At 35.9% G+C, this 22,677-nt stretch overlaps 1 protein-coding gene across 3 annotated transcripts; it reads left to right on the top strand.

Annotated features, from left to right (window-relative positions):
• The first annotated feature begins 9,432 nt into the window (after positions 1-9,432).
• On the top strand, positions 9,433-15,951 carry LOC104088474 (putative lipase ROG1). Of its 3 annotated transcripts, none has more exons than XM_009593145.4 (10): positions 9,433-10,148; positions 10,432-10,499; positions 11,126-11,196; positions 11,697-11,966; positions 13,481-13,641; positions 13,707-13,762; positions 13,969-14,021; positions 14,092-14,221; positions 14,676-14,773; positions 15,456-15,951. In XM_009593145.4, exons 1-10 carry the CDS (start codon positions 9,871-9,873, stop codon positions 15,525-15,527), a joined length of 1,257 nt encoding a protein of 418 aa, XP_009591440.1. In that variant the 5' UTR covers positions 9,433-9,870; the 3' UTR covers positions 15,528-15,951. The 3 variants fall into 3 exon arrangements, with proteins under 3 accessions (XP_009591440.1, XP_009591441.1, XP_009591442.2); XM_009593146.4 differs by having other exon boundaries at positions 9,731-10,148; positions 10,437-10,499; positions 11,130-11,196; positions 15,456-15,664; XM_009593147.4 differs by having other exon boundaries at positions 10,083-10,148; positions 10,437-10,499; positions 15,456-15,664.
• Positions 15,952-22,677: the final 6,726 nt, after the last annotated feature.

Genomic DNA, 22,677 nt, shown 5'->3' with positions numbered 1-22,677 from the left:
GAGGGAGAGGCGCGAGCAGATATAGTCGTCGTCGTGGATGAAGTGGAAGCCAAGGGCATAGCAGCTTTTATTCTTGGGAATGAAGGGGCGGGGGCTCTCGACCTCCTCGAAGATCCCCTAGCCGAAGCTAGAAAAAATACAGGAAAAAGGGGAGGCCAACAAAGTAAATGGAAAGAAAAGAAACGAAGACTCCAACAAAACAAGGGACTTACCAGTCGAAGGGGAGCCGGCCCGAACTTCTTGAAGAAGCCCGGCCACTCACGGATCCTCACGATGTGATGGAGGAGCCGCCTAACCCAGTCTGAAATGTCCTCGGCCAGAGGAGGAGGCGAGGTCTTGGCTGCGCAAAAAAAAAAAGGACCAGAAATAAAAACCCACAACCAAGCAAGAGAGAAAAATCTAACACATACGAACAAGGAAACTAAGTACTTACGAGTGCTATTCCAAACCTCAGGGAAGTTGTCGACGTTGGAGCTTTGAAGTCTGAGTAAAAGCCCAAGAAATTAAGCCGGAATCGTGTTCGGGAATCAATGGATGATAGTTAAGAACGAACGAAGAATCAAGTAGGTATATTGCGCACTGTCTAGTAAAATGCACATAACTTTTCGCTCAGAACTCCATTTGAGCTCCACAATATATTACGTTTTTTCAAATTCCAAACAGAACAGGGTGAAAACTGTGGTCGAATCCGTGGCCGCGGATCTGGCCGTGGATGTGAGGCAGAACACTGGGTAAAATCCGCAGACGTCCGTGGCGAAGGTTTAATATCATCCCCTTGTAAAAGCTAGGGGCGAACAAGTGTATCAAATGCCGAAGTGAGAGTTCGACCCCGGCCAGTTCGACGAATTTAGTGAGCATCCTTATAAGCTTGTAAACATATGGCGCGAGCTGGGCCGACGTTGTAATAACGGCAAAATTCCTCCGCCAGCGGAAGAAAATGGAGAATATAACTGATTTGGAAGGGGTAGGTGTAGAAGGTGCAATATCCAGGGCGATGGGCCTGCACAGTATCCCACCCAGCCGGGATTAATTCGAGGTGATCGAGGATGCCGTACTTAACCTTAAGTTCTCCCAATTCCTTCTCTGACCGAAAGGCTCCACGGTCGATGTCAGTGCATTTCAAGAAATCAGACCTGGTGACAGGATTGTGAAGAATTATCTCCTCCACCAAAGGGAAGCCTCCGTCCTCGACGGAGATAAGAGCATTCCCCTCATGAGGAGGGAGCATTATCGACAAAGGGACCGACTCACTTCCCTCACTAGACTCGGAAGGTACGTTAGTCATGTTTTATCGAAAGAAAAGGAGTATCAAGCAACAAAGGATCAAAAACAATGAAAGCCCTTGGAACAAAAAGTGTTGAATCACAGAGAAGAAAGAAAGAGATACGAAGTTTTGGAGTAGAAGGTCTAAAACTTCAAAGTTACACCCTAGCACATCTATCTATAAGAACCTGGGCATCAAAATCGAAAATGGTTCATCATTACTGGCGCCGTAACCGAAGAGGCAAGTTCAATCAAAGGACGTACGAGAAACAAAGCAACGCATCGGGAAAATGCATCATAATGACGCATGACGTCATGACGTCATCTTAGTTTGTGGACAGCCCAACTCCAACAAACCGATCAGGAAAATTGAGACATCTTGAAATAGGTGGCCCGCATAGGGCCACGTTGCCGACTCACCATGACCACCACGACCTGAACTGCTCGCTCAATTATTTCTATCATAACGAGCAAATCCGCTCATCGACCCCGCCTGAAGTCGGTCTTAATAAGCGGATGGACTAACTGTATGAGGCAAAATCTATCTCTAGAGTATCTAAGCCAAGATAATATTATGGGAAGGATTCTCAATTCGATGTTAGTCGAAGCAACCCAAGAAGCAACAAAGTTCTTGACCGAAGTGTCGACATGAGCCGTAGTCGAGATGTTGACAAGAGCCATGATTGAGATGTCAACAAGGGTAGAGGTCGAGATGTCAATAAGGGTCGAGGTCGAGGTTGAATATCGATGATAAGAATTGTAACGACTAGTTTGTCAGGATAAGATATTAAAAGAGAATATTTTAGTGGATATTCTCTGCACTTGTACTATTAGGGTTTCTTAGGAACATGTCCCATATATATTGTCACGATCCAATTTCACCTATAGGTCGTGATGGCGCCCAACATTACAACTAGGCAAGGCAACTAGTGAATTAAACATATACTTCCTCTTTTCATAAATTTCCGAGTAATTAAACTCGTTTTACTTGTAAGATTTAAGAAAATATAAAAGGTTCTGATTAAATAAAAACCAAGAAAAATAATTCAAACCATAATTCTACTAGTGTGTGTACCAAGACCTGGTGTCACAAGTATATGAGTATCTAGTAGATTATACAAAAGAAATCCAAGATATTGTCTGAACACAAAATAGACAGAAAACAAATACAAAGGGAGACACTAGGTCTTGCGGAATGGCTCAGGAGAAGAAGCTCACTACTAGGCCTCGGGATAGCGTGGGTGCACACCAGTAGGTCTGCCTAAGGTTCCTGTCTCAGATCCTGCACAAAAGTGCAACAAGCATAGCATGAGTACATAAACAACGTGTACGTAGTAAGTATCAAGTCTAATCTCGAAGAAGTAGTGACGAGAGGTCGACTTTGACACTCACTATGAGTCAATAATATTAAAATAGAAATATTTAAATAGATATGGTTTATGTGAATAACAATAATCTTCTCAACAAGTGGTAATAAATAATTCTTTCAAATTCAATAATTTCCAATTAATCAATTATCTTCACAAGCTGCAATAGGGTGTCAAGGTGTCGTGTAATTATTATTATTAAGCACGATTTCTATCGTGGTCGTACGGCCTGATCCAGAGTATCGTGTACACTGTTGAGGGACGTGCGACACGATCCATAAATGCATCTATATTGCCGAGGCGTTCGGCCCGCTCCACAAGAAATGAGGACATTTTCTTATGTACCTTCGAAATGAGAAGTTGTTATAAGGCTGACACATAAGGATGTACAATTTCTATTAATAATCACGTAATTTGCACAAAAATTTAAGTATGTGAAATTTCGGTCTTTTACTATTTACTCTAACAATTTCCAATATAATTCCAGCACTTAATTAAATAAAGAATGCAATTATTACAAGTAATTCATGATTTGAGTCCTAAACTACCCGGACATAGCATAATTAGTAGCTACGCACGGACTCTCGTCACCTTGTGCGTACGTAGCCCCCACAATTAGCAACAATTATTAATTTAAATCACCTATGGGGTAATTTTCTTCTTACAAGGTTAGACAAGAGACTTACCTTGTCTCAAAGTTCACTTTCTTGTCACAACGTCACGTTAAAGCCTCAATTAGGTGCCAAAAAATCCAAAACTAGCCAAAAGTTATATAAAATAATTAATACATGCTTAACAATTTGAAATTTGAGTATTAGATTAATTATCCGACCCAAAATGGTAAATTTTTTTAAATTCACCCCGAGCCCACGTACCCGGATTCCAAAAATATTTGGAGAAAATCATTACCCATAATCTCAAGAACTTAAATATACAATTTTCATCCCATTCAATAACCATTTTCGTGGTTAAAATCTTATTTTTATCAAAACCTAAGTTTTTCATCTAAACCATTGATACCCACAATTTACATGTTATAATCTTCCCATAATCTATGTATTTAACTCAATGTGGGTAGAACTAACTTACCTTCAAGTAGTTGCTAGTTGAATACTCCTCTCAAAAAGCTCTAAAATTGCCTAAGAATGGAGAAAAATGGGCTAAAATGGCTAACTTCCCGTTCCTTTAAACATTCTACCCAAACAGCATTTTCGCACCTGCGGAGGTACAACTGCACCTGCGGTTCCGCAACTGCGGACAAGGGGCCGCTTCTGCGTATCCGCAGGTGCGCCCCAAGTCTTCGCACCTGCGCATTTTTCTGCTTCTGCTCGCCTCGCTTCGCACCTGCGCGCTCGCAGGTGCGCCCAAAAATTCCGCTTCTGCGGCTTGTGGCCTGCCTCCCCTTTTTTGCTTATGCGGCTTGGGGCTCGCTTCTGCGAGCTCGCACCTGCGGCTGGCCAAGCGCAGGTGCGATTGTAGCAGCATCTGGAAGCTTCAGTTGCTGCTCCAAATTCCAAAATTGGTCTGAGCCTCGTCCGGTTAACACCCTAGGCCCCCGGGGTCCCGCCCGAACATACCAACAAGTTTAAAAATCATAAAACGGACTCGCTCGAACCCTTGGAATGTGTAAAACATCAAAATTAAGAATCATACCCCAACCCAAATCGTTTCGACTTAGAAATTTCAAATTCTTCAAACTTACTCCTAACGCGCCGAAACATACTTAAACTACTCAGAATGACACCAAATTTGGCGTGCAAGTCTTAAATCACCATACGGAACTATTCCCAAACTCAAAATTTTAAACGGACCTCGATTACTCCAAAACCTACTCCAAACCGAATTTAAAGAACCTTGAACCTTCAAATAACTGATTTTCACTATTAAGTGTTGAAACGCTCCCGGGTTGTCCAAAACCCGATTCGAACATACGCCCAAGTCAAAAATCATCATACGAACCTATTGGAACTGTCAAATCCCGATTCCGGGATCATTTTCTAAAAATATTGACCGAAGTCAAACTTAGTCTTTTTAAAGCCAACTAAGGAACTAAATGTTCCGACTTCAACCCAAACCCTTCCAAATCCCGAACTAACCATCCCCGCAAGTCATAAAATAAGTAAAAGCACATACGGGGAGTTTTATTTAGAGAAACGGGATTCTAGAAGGTAAAACGACTGGTTGAGTCGTTACATATATAGAAAACAGAGACAATGATAGAGGCATGTGATATTCATTTATAGGAACACACTTTGAGAGAAAGATTCTCTCTCTCTTACTAAGATACAAATACTACCTTTTCATTGAGATTCTTGTCTACATTATTTCATACTTTTCCATCAGATTCGAGAATAATTCGAATATTCAAGAATTTGTCCATCACTCATCATTGTCTGGAGGAACAACCACGAAATTTATCCTTTATTGGATGAATCATTCCCCCTATTTACTTAAATGTCATTTATTGTTATTCATTGCTATTAGATGATATATTATTGCTCATGCTTTGTGGAACAGTTATTGCATATTGTTATCACTATTTGATCAAACTCATCTAACATTTATTGCACCCTCGGAAGGTACATCTAGAAATATTATTGTTAACTAAGTTTAACCCATAATTACATAAATTCAATTATTTGAACCAAGAGATTCTCTCTCTCTTACTAAGATACAAATGTTACCTTTTCATTGAGATTCTTGTCTACATTATTCCATATTTTTTTTCATCAGATTCGAAAACAATTCGAACATTCAAGGATTTGTCCATCACTCATTATTGTTTGGAGGAACAATCATCTAGTTTATCCTTTATTGGGTGAATCATTCCCCCTATTTACTTAAATGTCATTTATTGTTATTCATTGCTATTAGATGCTACATTATTGCTCATGCTTTGTGGAACAGTTATTGCATATTGTTATCACTAATTGACCAAACTCATCTAATGTTTATTGCACTCTCGGAAGGTACATCTAGAAATATTATTGTTAACTAAGTTTAACCCATAATTACATAAATTCAATTATTTGAACCAAGAGTCATATTCATTTATAAGAGCACACTTTGATAGAAAGATTCTCTCTCTCTTACTAAGATACAAATGCTACCTTTTTATTGAGATTCTTGTCTACATTATTTCATACTTTTTCATCAGATTCGAGAATAATTCGAACATTCAAGGATTTGTCCGTCACTCATTATTGTTTGGAGGAACAATCATCTAGTTTATCCTTTATTGGGTGAATCATTTCCCCTATTTACTTAAATGTCATTTATTGTTATTCATTGCTATTAGATGTTATATTATTGCTCCTGCTTTGTGGAACAGTTATTGCATATTGTTATCACTATTTGACCAAACTCATCTAATATTTATTGCACTCTCAGAAGCTACATCTAGAAATATTATTGTTAACTAAATTTAACCCATAATTACATAAATTCAATTATTTGAACAAAGAGTCATATTTTTAATCAAAAAATCATATTAAAGGTGTAAAAGTAAAAATCAGATTAAAGGTGTAAAAGTTAAAAACTTTGCGGAATGAAATTTCTTCTCTCAACCATCATCTAGAAATTTTACCAACGTCCCTTATCTAGATTATTCTAGATAATTAGCGCTTTCCCTATGTAACGAAGAAAATAAAGAGAAGAAAAGTCTGATATCTTAAAAGAGAATTTTAATAATTTACATTGATAATATAAAGATTTATATACTATCAACGTAAATCTTTTCACATTTTCCCTCCAACGTGACTCGAACCCAAAATCAAATAATCATGTGTGGAGGTGCTTTTACCAACTAAGCAAATCTCGCTTGTCCAGGAATCTATCCCCATTTGAGATTATTAGGAATCTCGGCCTTTTGGGATAATTAGGAATCTCCGCATCAAGATAAAAGGACATAAAAAGGATAAAATGCTTTATTGCATCACACTTAAGTTTATTAATGTGAAAAGCCCTCTTTTAATAGGAGTGAGGCACGATTATTAACTTATTAAATCCCATTCGGTTTCATCTACGCATCCGTTATTATATACTGTTCAAATTAGATACACTCAAATTTCTCTATAACAGTTTTATTTGTTCTGATATGTTTTTGGTTGTTACTATTATATAAAATATATATTATAACATAACATAAAAAATTAATTCGAAAGGCTATTATCATAGTATTTAAAAGAATTAGAGTAATATTGAGTCAATGACTATCTAGAACTAGAAGCACTCCAATAGAGAACGCTGACTTCTCTTCGAGATGGCACTTGCTTGGAATTAGCCTGGTACTTAAAAGATTCAATTAACCCTGAAAAACTCCATATGTTTATTTTTAATTAATAACAATTAAAATTTTAAAGTGCAGACCCAGTCAATTTTTGAATGAGAGGTAAATGAAAACCATCATCCTTTCGAGGAAATACTCATGAAAAATTGGGTCATGTATATTCAATATAAAATATCTTACCAACGAGAGTTGTGGTGGAGTGATAAATACTTATTTATCCTTAATCAGATATTTTCGAGTACCTGTGTATGGACTCACCTTTATTAGGGAGCAATTTACCCATAAATGTGGGACTTCATGGTGTGAATCCGAATTTAATCGGATTCCAATGTGTGCAAAACCAAAAAAAAAAAAACTTGACCAAAAAATATCGAATATCTTCCTTCCACCTTGAAAGTATGCTATTCAAATTGACAAATACGAAACTTAAAACTAAAAGTACAGTGTGAAAAACTAAGCCAAACCAATATCAATACGGTAATTTGTTCATCCATCACATATACAAAATTAACGACATTTTGTGAATATTTAATAGTATAAACCTCATTAGTTATGCTACTTCCACTAAGAGTTGAACTCGTAAGATTATAAGAAAATTAGAGTAAATTTTATGGATGGTCATTTAACTTTGCGTTTATTATCCAAAAGTTATTTTTCTTTTTTTTGTTACACAAAAATTATTTTACTATGCTCCAATTATCACAATAATCACTTTGACCAGAGTTTACAAATATTTTAACTGAAAAGTCTATTATGCCCTTGATATTATAAATCTGTCAATTTATGTAATACCTTCTATATTATATGCCATATAATATACTTTTACCCAGATATTTTACTTATAACTAAAATAACTTAATATTATTTTATTTATTATTTTTATAATATATTCGTATATTTAATTTTTTTCTTAATATTAATTTTCAAGATATATAAGTAGCATTATTAAATTTGTAAGCAACATACCGCGAACAAATCTCAAGTCCACGTTCTTAATCATGCTTAATGAAATACGTTTAATGAAAATTAAAAAAATAAAGCTCATTGATTTATCAGCCAAGCCATACCCATTAATTTAATAAATAAAATACCCACATTTAGCAAAATAACATATCAGATTAATACTTTCAAATAAATAATATTAACAAGTAAAACTTTAAAAAACTTAATATTAAACACAAATATCTTTGAAACTTCTTTTAAAAATTTTATTGATTATAAAAAAACTATCATTTGTTAAACAAATTTATTTTTATTATTCTAAATAAATATTAAAACATAAATAGTTTTTTATTATTTTTATATTTAAAACATGTTCATGTTTGAATATGATTAAACAAATTGACTGGCATGAAAAAATTAAATATATGAATATATTATAAAAATAATAAATAAAATAATTTAAAGTTATTTTAATTATAAGTAAAATACCTAAGTAAAAATATATTATATATTATATATTATATAATATAAAAGGTATTATACATAAATGAGAGAATTTATAATGTTAAGAACATAATAGACTTTTCAAGTAAAAGTATTATAAAATATGGCCAAGGTGACTTTTGTGATAAATAGAGCAAAGTAAAATAATTTTTGTGTAACAAAAAAAACAAAAGTGACTTTTGAGTAATCATGAACACAAAGTTGAATAATTTTTACGTAACAAAAAAAAAAAGACTTTTGCGTAATGAATACAAAATTGAATAACACGCATGAAATTTACTCTAACAAAATTAGCATTCTTAAAATTAAGAACGTACCAGTTAAAACATAAGGCGTTGTTTCATCAACGTTTAGAGTAACTTGTTATTACAAATTACAACTATTTTTTTCTTAAAATTAATGATTACAACAATACGTCATGTCTATTTACAACCCTATCTCGAGTAGGTGAGCTTAGCTACACGAATCTTTTTTATGTAGTGATCCAATATATATAATCATACTATTTTAATTTACGTGAACTTGTTTAACTAGATACGAAATTAAAAAAAAATAAAGATTTTTGATATTTGTGGTCTTAAATAAGTCAAAAAGGAATTCGTGTATTTATATGGTTATAAAAAATTTTCATTAAGGTTATAATTGAAAGTTTAAGATAAATTGTTTTCAAATTTAGAAAGAGATTATTCTTTTTTGAATGGATAAAAAATAAAATAGGTTCACGTAAATTGGAACGAAGGGATATAATTTAGTATTTATTTAGTAAAAAATTAAACACATATAGTATAAGATTTGATCCCGTAATTCACTGACTATATTGTCCTCTGTATAATTTTTCACTCAATGGAAGATTACACGCTACGCTTTGATAAATTTGAAAATGCATCAAAATGTCACTATTTTAAACAGACTTTCTGCTCATTTTTTCATTCTAGAAAGTAACAGCAACAGAAAGTCTTCTTTCCCTTTTCCATTTTTTCCCTTCCCAAAGAGTTCAATTGCCTCTAACTAACGCTGCCCTCTTTGTCCAAAAATATATATATATTTATATTTTAAAAAAGAAAAAGAAAGTCAAGCAGGCAAGGTTTAGACCTTTTCTAAATTCTAAGTCTTGATTGACGCTCGTAAAACTTGAAACCTTCTAAGAAACCAGAATTCCAAATTTCCTCTTACAAAAGTATCATTCAACATGCCTATTTTTAATGTCAAAATACTATTGTTGATTTCTAATTTTATACTAGTAATTTATTTGGAGTTTGTGTCAGCAAGATTTAGAAGAAGGTTCCATATTTACTAATCAGCAGCCTCAGATGTGGACTACTAGAAGGTCCCATTGGTTCTATTAAGAAATTTCCGTGCCAAAATCCATAAATGCTGAACTGAAATTCCAAATCCAAAGTACCCAAGATCGTCTTTAGGCCGCATCACTATTTGACCCACAAAAAACTTTCTGCTGTTTGTTATATTTTTCTTTCAATATTGTTGGATTTAGGTGATTATGTGAAAATGGGTTCATCAGAAATGAAAAAAGATTCAAACTTTACTGATGAAGAAAGAAAATCTGAAATGGGTATTACTGAGAAGAAGGAGAATAGCAATAAGAAGACAAGGAGGAGAAAAAGGTTTTCTATTTTCCCTAGGTTCGCATGTATGAGATTGGATGATGAAGTTTCAGTAGTTGAGACACATTCTGGTGAATGTAGTTTTGATGTGGAAGCTAGTCAAAATGGTCATGCTCCTCCTCCTCCTCATTTACTTGTTATGGTTAATGGCCTTATTGGCAGGTGACTTTAAAATCTTTAACTCATTTTTAAACTTCATTCTTTATATATTGTTGAGTAGTTGAAGATATTGAGGATTTATATAGTTGACTTCAACTAGTTTCAGATTGAGACATAATTGTTCTTTATTTTTTCTATAGTTTTTGTATGTTAATCACTTGTAAATGTGAGAATATATGTGCTGATTTTTGTTGGTAATTTTAGTCGTCGTGTTGTGATTGTGTTATATGATGAGAGATCAGTGTGTCGTTTGCTTTTTGATGGTTTGACATCTCTGCTTGTGCAGTGCAGACGATTGGAAATATGCTGCAAAGCAATTTGTCAAGGCCTATTCACGCGATGTCATCGTTCATTGTAAGCTTCTGTTCTTGACTCAATTCCCTGCTTCTGTTTTAATTCTATTTATTCGTCCAGATGTCCGGTTGATTGAATTGAAATTGTAGCGTTAAATCTCATTACTTTGGAATTCTGTTTGATCATCTTTATATGTATGATTGACTAGAAAAGAAAGGCTATCATATTTCTTTTTAGTAAGTAAGAAGAAATGAATGTTGATGCAAATAAGAGAACTGCCTCGTTTCTTCTCTTCTCGTTTCCCTGCAACTATATAACACATTACCGTCTTTCTAACTCTAACGACAGGGACAGCGTCGACCTATAGCGTAATTTGATACTCATGGCAAGATCCACAATTTTAAAGGTGTATATTTTTAAAAAAAAGAAATAACTGGTAGTATTACTTCTTTTGTTTCTTCAAAGAAAAGTAAGTGTAGAGGTCCTTGGAGAGAATTGGGATAATTTTGGCTTTGGGCATTACACTTCCAAAAAATTTATTGGTCATTAGTTTCTGAAAACTAGCATGAGTTCCAAATTCATGTTGATTTCATATTTCCACAATCTTTATGCATCTATCCGTCGGTTAGAGCCATATGTTTCCTGTATTAATTCCAACTATTTCCTAATTAATATTCTATTTCCAGGCAGTGACTCTAATTGTTCGACGTTGACATTCGATGGTGTTGATATAATGGGGACAAGGCTAGCTGAAGAGGTGTGTGAATCATTTATTTCTTCCCCACATTGAATCAATTTAAATAAACTCCTGTTCCTCAACACAAACCGCTTCGTCGCTCTCATTTTATCTGACCTACTTATGTTGTGGGAGTCAAAAACAACCATGATCTTCTTAGTTTCATTGTATCTAGGCCATTGTTTCAGTCCAGTTATTATCTTTATCTTCTTTCAGATCCTTGTTTCAAATTGATTGACTTCTCCACGTATATAGACCTTAAATCTGCATTGCCTACAATATGTATGCTTGAAGCTATCGACCAATTCTTTTATCTTCCATATCTTAGCTCTTGCTAACATACCTACCTACCCTTGTTTGTTAGTTACTAAGGATTTTTTCCATTTGTTGTACAATATGGGATTTGGTATTGTATTAGGATGACATCTAAACTGATTCTTATTCTTCAGGTCTAACATGTAAGTGCTTATTTGACTGGAACTTAATTTTTGCTGACTTTTGCTTTTTGTACTTAATGTCAGGTATTATCTGTTATAAAGCAGCATCCACATCTACAGAAGATTTCTTTTGTTTGTCACTCCCTGGGTGGCCTGGTATGTAGATATGCAATTGCGAAGCTATATGAACAAGGATCTGCAAGAAGAGCTTGTGGAGAAGAGATGGAATGTAGCCTTAATGGTTCCGCTGATTCGTGTGTGGAAGAGGTATCGAAAAGAAAAATTGCAGGGTTGGAACCTGTGAACTTTATAACCTGTGCAACACCACATCTCGGTTGTAGGGGTCACAAACAGGTAACTAGAGGCTTTTTACTCAATCCCCGTCACTTTATTGATCTTTTGTTAAATTATGTTATTATGAGCAGAGGCGGACCCAGAATTTGAGCACGACGGGGGCACCACCGTATGCTAATCACTAGCAATAAAATTCGGCGCGCAACTCTTTGAAAACTTAATGATTATGATGACTTATAAATAAAAAGAAGTTCTAAAGAAAAAGAAAGCACTGAACAAAGAGAGATTTTTTCGTAAAATGGGTGCTATGGGAGCGGAAGGTATTTGATTAAGCATGTGTCACACTTTAAAATTTCTTGTTTTTTAATTAAAAAAGGGGGTCAATGATAAAAAGGGTGTACAAACTTTAAATTATCAAAAACTTACTAAAGAAATCAAGATTAAGGGTATGTTAATAGTCAAAGAACCGAAGAAGAGTCTGAAACTCTTTTTTGCCATTATCGAGGCGGGGTCAAAGTGATTGTTGAAGAAGGTTGTGGCAGAAGGATTTATATTTTTCTCTTTGTGGTGCGATAAGTTGCAATTTGAGGCTTTTAATTTTAAGGGAGGAATTTGAAAAAGAAAATTTAATTAAGTTGACTATTATGTGTTAGTGCTAAACTATAATTAAATTAAAAAAAAAGAAGATAAAAATAAAAAATAAAGCAATTTGCTAAGTGATGGTTTCGAACCCACATCCATCCAGCAAAGCAGAGAACTTAAGCACACAACACCACTTCTCCCGTCTGGCTTTTTGTGTTGGGGGCACAAGAAAAATATTTAAGGGGTCCCATATATATGTATAGATATACATAAGATATATATATACAAAAATTTTGCCGAGGCTAACGGGTCCCGTGACCCCTCAACCCAAAACGTGGTCCGCCTCTGATTAGGAGAAGTTTATATTTGTAAGTAAAATACACGGTTAGATAACAGGTCCTTAGCAGCTCAACCCCAACCTAGCATCAAAAGAATTAAAAGGAAAAGGAAGAGGAAAAACAGATAATTGAGGCAGACTGGCAGAGAAAGATATTCTTCCAAATGAGCTCTGAAACTTGCACTACTAATGAGGAAATTTACCACCAAAAATGCATTCTAGGTTCTCTCAGGGTTTCAAAGAAGATTGTCATTATCATGCATACTGCTTATTCAGACATTCTTTTGAGATTAAACTAACTCACGAATGTCTTTGACTTTAAGTGGACAGTCACTCATCTGGAAAAAATGTTATGCAAACTCGTCTAACATGAACATGATTGCATTTTAGCTGCATCAATACTTATGCTTCTTGAAGTTTCATTGAAATCTTGTATGGTTTTGAATATTTTGGTCTAGTTTCATTTTGAAATTTCCTTATCATATAAGTGCACCGTAGTTAGTAGCATGAGTCATCAAGCATCCCAAATAACTATGTTGCTTTAGTTTCATTCTGCTTCTTTCATGTCAATACTTATTACTTATTTCCAAAACGGGGTGGGTGGGGGGCTGGGGGCAGGACAACCAACTTCTAACGTCTCTTAAAAATATTATAGGCTCCAGCATTCTGTGGGTTATACTCACTTGAAAAAGTTGCATCGAGTTCCTCATGGTTACTTGGAAGAAGTGGAAGGCATCTCTTTTTGAAAGATTGTGATGAAGGGAAACCTCCTCTTCTTCTTCGAATGGCCAGTGATTCTGAAGATCTGCCATTTATGTGAGTGATCATCAACTAACTTCAGAATTTTAAGCAAATGTATTATATCTAACTTCCCCTTGCAGATCCGCTTTGCAGTCATTTAAGCGTCGTGTGGCCTACGCAAATACAAGTTTTGACTGTATCCTCCTGAACCTCGTCACTCTCCGTTTCCTCTTCTCTTATTTCTTTAATCTTCAGTGTATTATATATCTAGAATCAGATGCCCGTGACTTGATTCCATGATGAGATAATTCAACAGTGGGTAAGTGCTTATGCTGATAAGTAAACCCTAATCCCATCAGTTGACTAATTTCCCGTACTGCAAAAACCTTGACACTTGTATAGATCTTGTTGGGTGGAGTACATCATCTTTGCGGCGCAGAAATGAGCTTCCAAAGGTAAAGTTATATGACATTTGAGTTTTAGTAGCAAAAGCTTGCATCACACAACTAATACTTCTCTTTTCAGTGTCGAAACTTGAAAAAAGGGGATAAATACCCACATATTGTAAATGTAGATGAGCCAACAAGTGTTAGTAATCAAGAAGAAACACCTACTGAGGCCAAAATAAATGGACGCAAGTCTAACGAAATGGAAGGTCAGTGTCTTTTTTCTTCTTTTTATGATATTGAGGAGCAATTTTTAGTATGTCAGCCTTCACTTTCGGAAACTCATACCTTCATTATCCTAACATGGGGGGTGTAAGGCCATTGATGATTTGATTCTGCATAATAGTTGCATCTCTTGATGTATACGGTCTTCTAGTGCTTTTTTAAGAAAGTCTAAACTCAAACGCATCAAACTAGTGCCAGCTAAATGAAAAGAGAGCATAGAACTACTTCACACACTAATTCCAGTATTTTACATATAATCCCACCTTCGGACTTAAGCTACTTGTCTCAACTGTATAAACGGTAGAATTTACCACTTCCTTTAAGTAACTAGGGGAATCTCAATGCACATCACATGGTTTTTCCGCTTTTAGCGTTTTTATGATTAGCTTGATCATCCTTTTTTATTGTTTACCTTTTCTTCATGGTTAACTGCTGCAGAGGCTATGATCAGAGGTTTAACAAAGTTGAGCTGGGAACGAGTTGATGTTAGCTTCAAAGGAAGTAAACAAAGATACTTTGCACACACAACAATTCAGGCACGTATTTGTTCTGTCTTGAACATACTATGAGGAGTTTCTACTTACGATGTTTCTTCATGATAAATCATCATGCATTTCACCATATACCATTCTCTTATGACCTAGGCAAATTCATTTTTCATACCTATTTGCTCCGGGATTTTTGTTTTGCATTCACTTATTTATCTTGATGCTTTTGCTTCTGAGCATATGAATCTTCACTATCCAGTCTGTTTCATTCGAACCAAATGTCTTAACTGATCCCAAAAAGAAATGTACAGAAATCATGGTCATCTTGAACTATTTGTTTTCAACAAACAGAAGTAAATTTGGTAGTTTTGTGATTTTCTTTCTTGAGGTTCTTCAAATCAAAACTCTAGGTTAATATGACAGAGAAACAGAGAAGAGAGGAGGGGGTCAAAGAAAGAAAATATCAGTCTTTACAGAAAGTTTAGTACATCAAGCGTCCTGCTTTTAGATGTATATCCCAAGCATTAGGACTGTCAAGTTCTCAAGTCACACAGAGATCCTCCATTGCATTTTATCTCTGAACTTACAAAAACTCCGCCTCTTTCACCTTAAAAAAGTGCTGCATTTTAGGCCAAAGATTTTTCGTTTGGTCCTGTCTTTTGTGCTTCGTTTCGCAGGAAGGTTATCTACAGTAGCAAGGTTTTTAATTTGCTTTGTTCTGCAATTTCAGGTAACGAATTATTGCTTTAATTCTGATGGAGCAGATGTTATACAACACATGATCGACAATTTTGCTGTATAGAAGTAGGGAAGTTGATGTATTTAAAACACCATATTGGCTGGAGGCCTGTGTAATTTACACAGCCTGCTGCATAAATTGTAGAGGGATACATGCATATGTATTCGAGATATAGAGATGATACGTCAAAGTTCAAGTTAGGTGTATCATTGTTATTAGAGCAACAACAACAAACTCAGCGTAATCCTACAAGTGGAGTCTGCGGAGCGTAGTGTGTACGGACCTTATCCTTACCTTGGAAAGATAGCTAGGTTGTTTCCAAGACCCTCGGTTTTAAGGAAAGAGGAAAAAAGATCATTGTTATTAGAGCATATAGAGGAAATTATTTGCATAGTTTTTGGGCCCCAATTTGGATATGTAGTTCATGCAGTGTAATGATAACGAGTACTTCCTGTATTCAATATAATAAATGATGTGATTCAAAGAATGAGTGTTGACTTCCATTATCTTCACTTTGATTTGGACATTGATCGTTTAAAAGTACAATATTTCATTCCTTTAAAAAGTATTTAAAAGACAGCTATATATTTTAAATGAATGAGAGCTTTAGCGTAACTGATAAAGTTGTTGTCATGTGATTAGGAGGTCACAGATTCGAGCCGTGAAAACAGTATCTTGCATAAATGTAGGGTAAGGATGTGTACAATAGACTCTTGAGGTCCGATCCTTTCCCGAATCCCCGCACATTATGGGAGCTTAGTACACCGGACTGTCTCAAGTCCTTTCCCGAATCCCTGCACATTATGGGAGCTTAGTATACGGGCTGATTCTCTTGGTTTTATCATTTTTTTTCTTTAATTTTTAAATCTATTTTGTGAAATCCTGCCTCCGCCCCAGCGACTTCACCCCATCTCCCAATATTAAAAAACAAAAATAGAGGAAAGAAAGGCCCTTTAATTGAAGTGTACGTTAATGCATGTCCAGTTTGGCCAAGTCCTACAGTAGGAAAAAAGCTGATAATAAAGCAGGTAACCTAAAATCAGGTTCAGGTAAGATTTGGTCCCTACTTGCTGACTACTGCCCTTAATGCATGATGTACTATCCACATAAGCAGCACAGTTTTTTAACCTGCTTTTCAAGATTTAATTACTGCTAGTCCTTTCCTCCTGCCAAAATAATTACTGAGATTTTTTGTTAACAAACCAGTTACTCCTATTATTCATTTGCAAATATGGGTGAGGCGCATGTTTTATTTGTGAAAGTTTCTGTGAAATTTACGAAGTTCCTAATTGGGTAATAGAAAGCATAAAAACAAATCTAATACCAGCCATATTTGTAACACTTTACAGCTATTATTGTTGAAATTGGCAAAAGTACCACATCGGTGGATGACAATTTTGAATGAGAATTTCACCCTATAAAAGGAGGCCTAATGTTTAGGATTTAAATACACCTCTCATTTGCCTTTTATCTTCTTAAGGCATTTGTATCTTCTCTCTTTAGTATTATTTCACTTGTAATTTTAGAGTGGAATAAAATATTGATTGTGTCCGAGGAAGTAGGCAAAATTGGCCGAACCTCGTAAATTCTGGTGTTCTTTTATTGTTGTCTTATTGTCTTGTTTATTATTTAGTGGTTGTCATAATTTTTGGTATAGTAGTTGTGACTCATTCACACTATATACATTTGGCTTCCGCAACAATTGGTATCAGAGCCAAGGTACTGTCTAAGTATGCTCTGTGGTTGCAGCATAGTCTGATCTTCCACATCAGAAAAGATCTATCTTGGTAACTGAGTCAAGGTTCTATCTGAGTATGCTCTGTGGTTGCAGCTTAGTCTGATCTTCCACACCAGAAAGGAAATAATCTTGATTTGTGTCGTCAGCTACTAAATAATATTTGTGTCAAAATGGGAGACAGTAAACAAGAAGAATCTACATCAAGTGTCAATAATACGTCATCGTTGGCATCTTCGCTTATGACAAGAATTGTGTCAAATGCGAAATTTGCGGTAGAAATTTTTGACGGGTCAGGACATTTTGGGATGTGGCAAGGCGAGGTTCTAGATGTTCTTTTTCAACAAGGGCTAGATCTTGCCATTGAAGAAAAGAAGCCAGATGTTATTGGAGAAGAAGATTGGAAAATTATCAATCGTGTTGCTTGCGGTACCATTCGATCCTACCTTGCTAGAGAGCAGAAATATCCATACACAAAGAAAACTTCTGCAAGTAAATTATGGAAAGCACTGGAGGATAAATTTTTGAAGAAAAACAGTCAAAATAAATTGTACATGAAGAAGAGACTGTTTCGCTTTACCTATGTTCCTGGTACCACAATGAATGAACATATCACCAGTTTCAATAAGTTGGTCACAGATTTGCAAAATATGGATGCAACTTTTGATGATGGTGACTTGGCCTTGATGTTATTGGGGTCACTTCCTAATGAGTACGAGCACCTTGAAACTACTCTACTCCATGGAAATGACGAAATTTCTCTCAGAGAAGTTTGTTCGGCTTTGTACAGCTATGAACAAAGAAAGGGAGAAAAACAGAAGGGCGGAGAAGAAGAAGCACTAATTGTGAGGGGTCGTCCTCAAAATCAAACGAGGACTAAGAAGGGAAGATCCAAGTCGAGATCTAGACCCAGCAAAGATGAATGTGCCTTTTGTCGAGAAAAGGGGCACTGGAAGAAAGACTGTCCGAAGTTGAAGAATAAGGCCAGACATAACAATGGAAAGGCCATTATGGATTCAAATGTAGCTGATTGTGATGATTCAGACTTCTCATTAGTTACAACAGAGTTATCAACATCATCAGACATATGGTTGATGGACTCGGCTTGTAGCTACCATATGTGTCCCAACAAGGACTGGTTCGTGAATTTTCAAGAAGGAGAATATGGAGTCATCCACACAGCGGATAACAGCCCTCTTACCTCATATGGCATTGGTTCAATAAGATTAAGGAGCCATGATGGAATGATCAGAACATTAACAGATGTTCGATATGTACCGGGTTTGAAGAAGAATCTCATCTCTGTGGGAGCCCTAGAATCAAAAGGGTTCAAAATCATTGCAGAAAATGGAGTGATGAGAATATGCTCCGGTGCACTAGTGGTAATGAAGGCCAATCGGAAGAACAATAACATGTACTGCTATCGTGGTAGCACAGTTATTGGGACAGCAACAGTGACATCCAGTGATGACAAAGAGGCAGAAGCAACCAGGCTATGGCACATGCGCTTGGGACATGCTGGAGGAAAATCCTTGAAAGCTTTATCTAATCAAGGATTGTTAAAAGGCGTAAAGACTTGCAACTTGGAGTTTTGCGAGCATTGTGTCAAAGGGAAACAGACAAGGGTTAAATTTGGTATAGCGATCCATAATACTAAAGGCATTTTGGATTATGTACACTCTGATGTTTGGGGTGCTTCCAAAACACCTTCATTGGGTGGGAAGCACTATTTTGTAACCTTTGTTGATGATTTTTCCCGAAGAGTGTGGGTGTATACAATGAAGAGGAAAGATGAAGTGTTGGGAATTTTTCTCAAATGGAAAACGATGGTGGAGAATCAAACAGGCAGGAGGATCAAGTGTATTCGCACAGACAATGGAGGTGAATACAAAAATGATCATTTCAATAAGGTCTGTGAAAATGATGGCATCGTCCGACACTTCACTGTCAGAAATACACCACAACAGAATGGAGTGGCAGAACGTATGAACCGGACTTTACTGGAGAAGGTACGGTGTATGTTGTCCAATGCTGGCTTGGGCAAAGAATTTTGGGCTGAGGCAATTACATATGCATGCCACCTCATTAATCGTCTACCATCTGCTGCTATTGATGGCAAGACACCATTTGAAAAATGGTATGGAAAACCTGCTGTAGATTATGATTCTTTGCACGTGTTTGGCTCAATTGCATACTATCATGTGAAAGAGTCAAAATTGGATCCGAGAGCAAAGAAGGCTATATTTATGGGGATTACTTCTGGAGTCAAAGGATACCGCTTATGGTGTCCAGAGACAAGGAATATTATATTCAGCAGAGATGTTACCTTTGATGAATCTACCATAACAAATAAGATGACAGTTGAAGATGTCAAACAAACTGGTGGTGCATCAAAGCAGGTGGAGTTTGAGGGAAAATTTATTTTTCCTACACAAGAAGCAGAGGAGGAAACTCATGAAGATTACCCTCTGGAAGAAGAGCCAGTAGAAAGGGAGATTCCAACTCAGGAACCTCGACAACAACTTGAATCAATAGCAACCAGCAGGCCAAAAAGGACAATAACGAAACCTGTTCGTCTTATAGAGACGGTTGCTTGTGCAACCTCAATTGTAGCTGATGGTGTTCCTACCACTTATAAAGACGCAATCCAAAGTTCAGAAGAAGATAAGTGGAGGATTGCCATGAATGAAGAAATGCAGTCCCTTCATCAGAATCATACATGGAAATTGGCCAATCTCCCGAAGGGAAAGAAAGCAATTGGGTGCAAATGGGTATTTGCAAAGAAAGAAGGATTTCCTAACCAAGAAGATGTTCGCTACAAAGCAAGATTGGTGGCCAAAGGATATGCTCAAAAGGAGGGAATTGATTACAATGAAGTATTTTCTCCAGTTGTAAAACATTCCTCCATTAGAATTATGTTGGCTTTGGTAGCACAGTTGGATTTGGAACTAGTTCAGATGGATGTAAAAACTGCGTTTTTACATGGAAACTTGGAGGAGGAAATCTACATGACTCAGCCAGAAGGATTCAAAGTTGCTGGAAAAGAAAATATAGTATGCAAACTTGAAAAATCGTTGTACGGATTGAAACAATCTTCTAGACAATGGTACAAGCGATTTGACAAGTTTATGTTGCGGCAAGGGTACAAGAGAAGCAAATACGATCATTGTGTGTATTTGCGCAAACTTAATGATGGTTCCTTTGTATATCTTCTCCTATATGTTGATGATATGTTGATAACTTCCAAGAATTCGGAAGAAATTGATAAGTTGAAGATTCAACTGAAGGAGGAGTTCGAGATGAAGGATCTGGGTGAGGCAAAGAAAATTCTTGGCATGGAGATAATAAGAGATAGACGTACAAAGAAACTCTGTTTATCTCAGAAAGAATATTTGAAGAGAGTACTAAAGCGTTTTGGCATAGATAAGAAGACTAAGCCAATTAGTACGCCACTTGCTCCCCATTTTAAGCTAAGTACTACTATGTCGCCAAAGGATGAAACTGAACAGGAGTATATGTCAAGGGTACCATACGCAAATGTTGTTGGTAGCTTGATGTATGCAATGGTTTGTACGAGACCTGACATTTCACAAGCCGTTGGAGTTATTAGCAGATATATGCATAATCCAGGAAAGGAGCATTGGCAAGCTGTGAAATGGATTCTACGGTATATTCATAGTACTGTAGATGTTGGGTTAGTTTTTGAGCAGGAAGGCAATCGGTCTGTAGTTGGATATTGTGACTCAGATTTTGCGGGTGATCTGGACAAACGAAGGTCAACTACTGGTTATGTGTTTACTTTTGCAAAGGCACCAGTTAGTTGGAAGTCTACTTTGCAGTCAACAGTTGCTTTGTCTACAACAGAGGCAGAGTACATGGCTATTACGGAGGCTGTGAAGGAGGCAATTTGGCTTCAGGGGTTGCTAAAAGAGCTTGGTATTGAACAAAAAAATATTACAATTTTTTGTGATAGTCAAAGTGCTATTCAATTAGCGAAGAACCAAGTTTATCATGCAAGGACGAAGCACATTGATGTTCGGTATCATTTCGTACGAGAAATCATAGAAGAAGGTGGAGTCACGGTGAAGAAAATTCATACTACGGAGAACCCTGCTGATATGCTGACAAAAGTGGTGACTGCGGTCAAGTTTCAACATTGTTTGGATTTGATCAACATTGTTGAACACTAAAGATTGAAGATGAAGACACAACCAAAATTTGTTATTGAGAGAAAATTGAAGATGTGGAATTTTGCCAAGGTGGAGATTTGTTGAAATTGGCAAAAGTACCACATCGGTGGATGACAATTTTGAATGAGAATTTCACCCTATAAAAGGAGGCCTAATGTTTAGGATTTAAATACACCTCTCATTTGCCTTTTATCTTCTTAAGGCATTTGTATCTTCTCTCTTTAGTATTATTTCACTTGTAATTTTAGAGTGGAATAAAATATTGATTGTGTCCGAGGAAGTAGGCAAAATTGGCCGAACCTCGTAAATTCTGGTGTTCTTTTATTGTTGTCTTATTGTCTTGTTTATTATTTAGTGGTTGTCATAATTTTTGGTATAGTAGTTGTGACTCATTCACACTATATACATTTGGCTTCCGCAACAATTGGTATCAGAGCCAAGGTACTGTCAAACTAAAGCCAACTGTTCACTGTAATATGTGACATACAGTGTTTTAAAGGGAGTAGTAGTTTTGTATGTCAAAAAATGATTGCTCATATCTGCCACTTTCATTATTATGGCTTCGAAAACTGAATTGCTTGTTCAATTGGTAATTATATCTGCCTTACATAATCTTTTGATCAAAGAGTAGCTTTTCAAGATTTGCCACTTATTATTCTTTATTGTCAATAATACAGTGCAATGTCTACTACAATTTAAAGTTGAAAATTTGAGCTAGATGTTATTTACCTAAAAGGTCAATAGCAACAACAAAGCATCATGATTCTGGTCCGGGAAAGTTAGTGTATATGTAGACCTTACCCATATTCTGATGATTAGAAAGACTGTTTCTGAAAGATCCTCAGTTCAAGAAGATAAAAAGAACTAAAAGTTTAATAGCAAATTACACAAATTACTATTGAGCAGAGAAAAAGGTCTTGGTAGAAGAACGTTATTAAGTGGAAGAAGCAAGAAGGTCGAAACCCTTTCAAGAATAAGAGATGAATTTTATTTAAAAAGATTATTTTCGATGGACACTTAGCTCACGAAAAGCATAAAATATAAATATTGATAAAGTATTATTCATGTACCTCTCCCTGTAAGAAGGTATTTGTCCACGAAATGAAAATATTCCAAATCTTTTATTTTTATTTTTTACTTTGAAGAGTTTGACTTGGCAAAATGTGATTGAGCGTGTGATATGCCAAGTATGGTACGAAATAAAGTAGAGAGTAGTAGCATATCATACAACAGTTTTTGCGTGGATTTGGAGGTAACCTTTCTCATCATATTCAGGGCTCGTGCAGAT

The sequence above is a fragment of the Nicotiana tomentosiformis genome, chromosome 4 (genome assembly GCF_000390325.3).
Source record: "Nicotiana tomentosiformis chromosome 4, ASM39032v3, whole genome shotgun sequence".
NCBI lineage: Eukaryota > Viridiplantae > Streptophyta > Magnoliopsida > Solanales > Solanaceae > Nicotiana > Nicotiana tomentosiformis.
The sequence above is the reverse complement of the archived record's forward strand: the minus strand, read 5'-3'. Positions and strand labels throughout refer to the sequence as shown.

Excerpts from the sequence above, each read along its gene's own strand:
- LOC104088474 (XM_009593145.4), top strand. The coding sequence starts at position 9,871 with ATGGGTTCATCAGAAATGAAAAAAGATTCAAACTTTACTGATGAAGAA. Across the intron at positions 10,149-10,431 it reads GTTAATGGCCTTATTGGCAG|TGCAGACGATTGGAAATATG; the intron begins GTGACTTTAAAA and ends CTGCTTGTGCAG. Across the intron at positions 14,774-15,455 it reads TTGCACACACAACAATTCAG|GTAACGAATTATTGCTTTAA; the intron begins GCACGTATTTGT and ends CTGCAATTTCAG.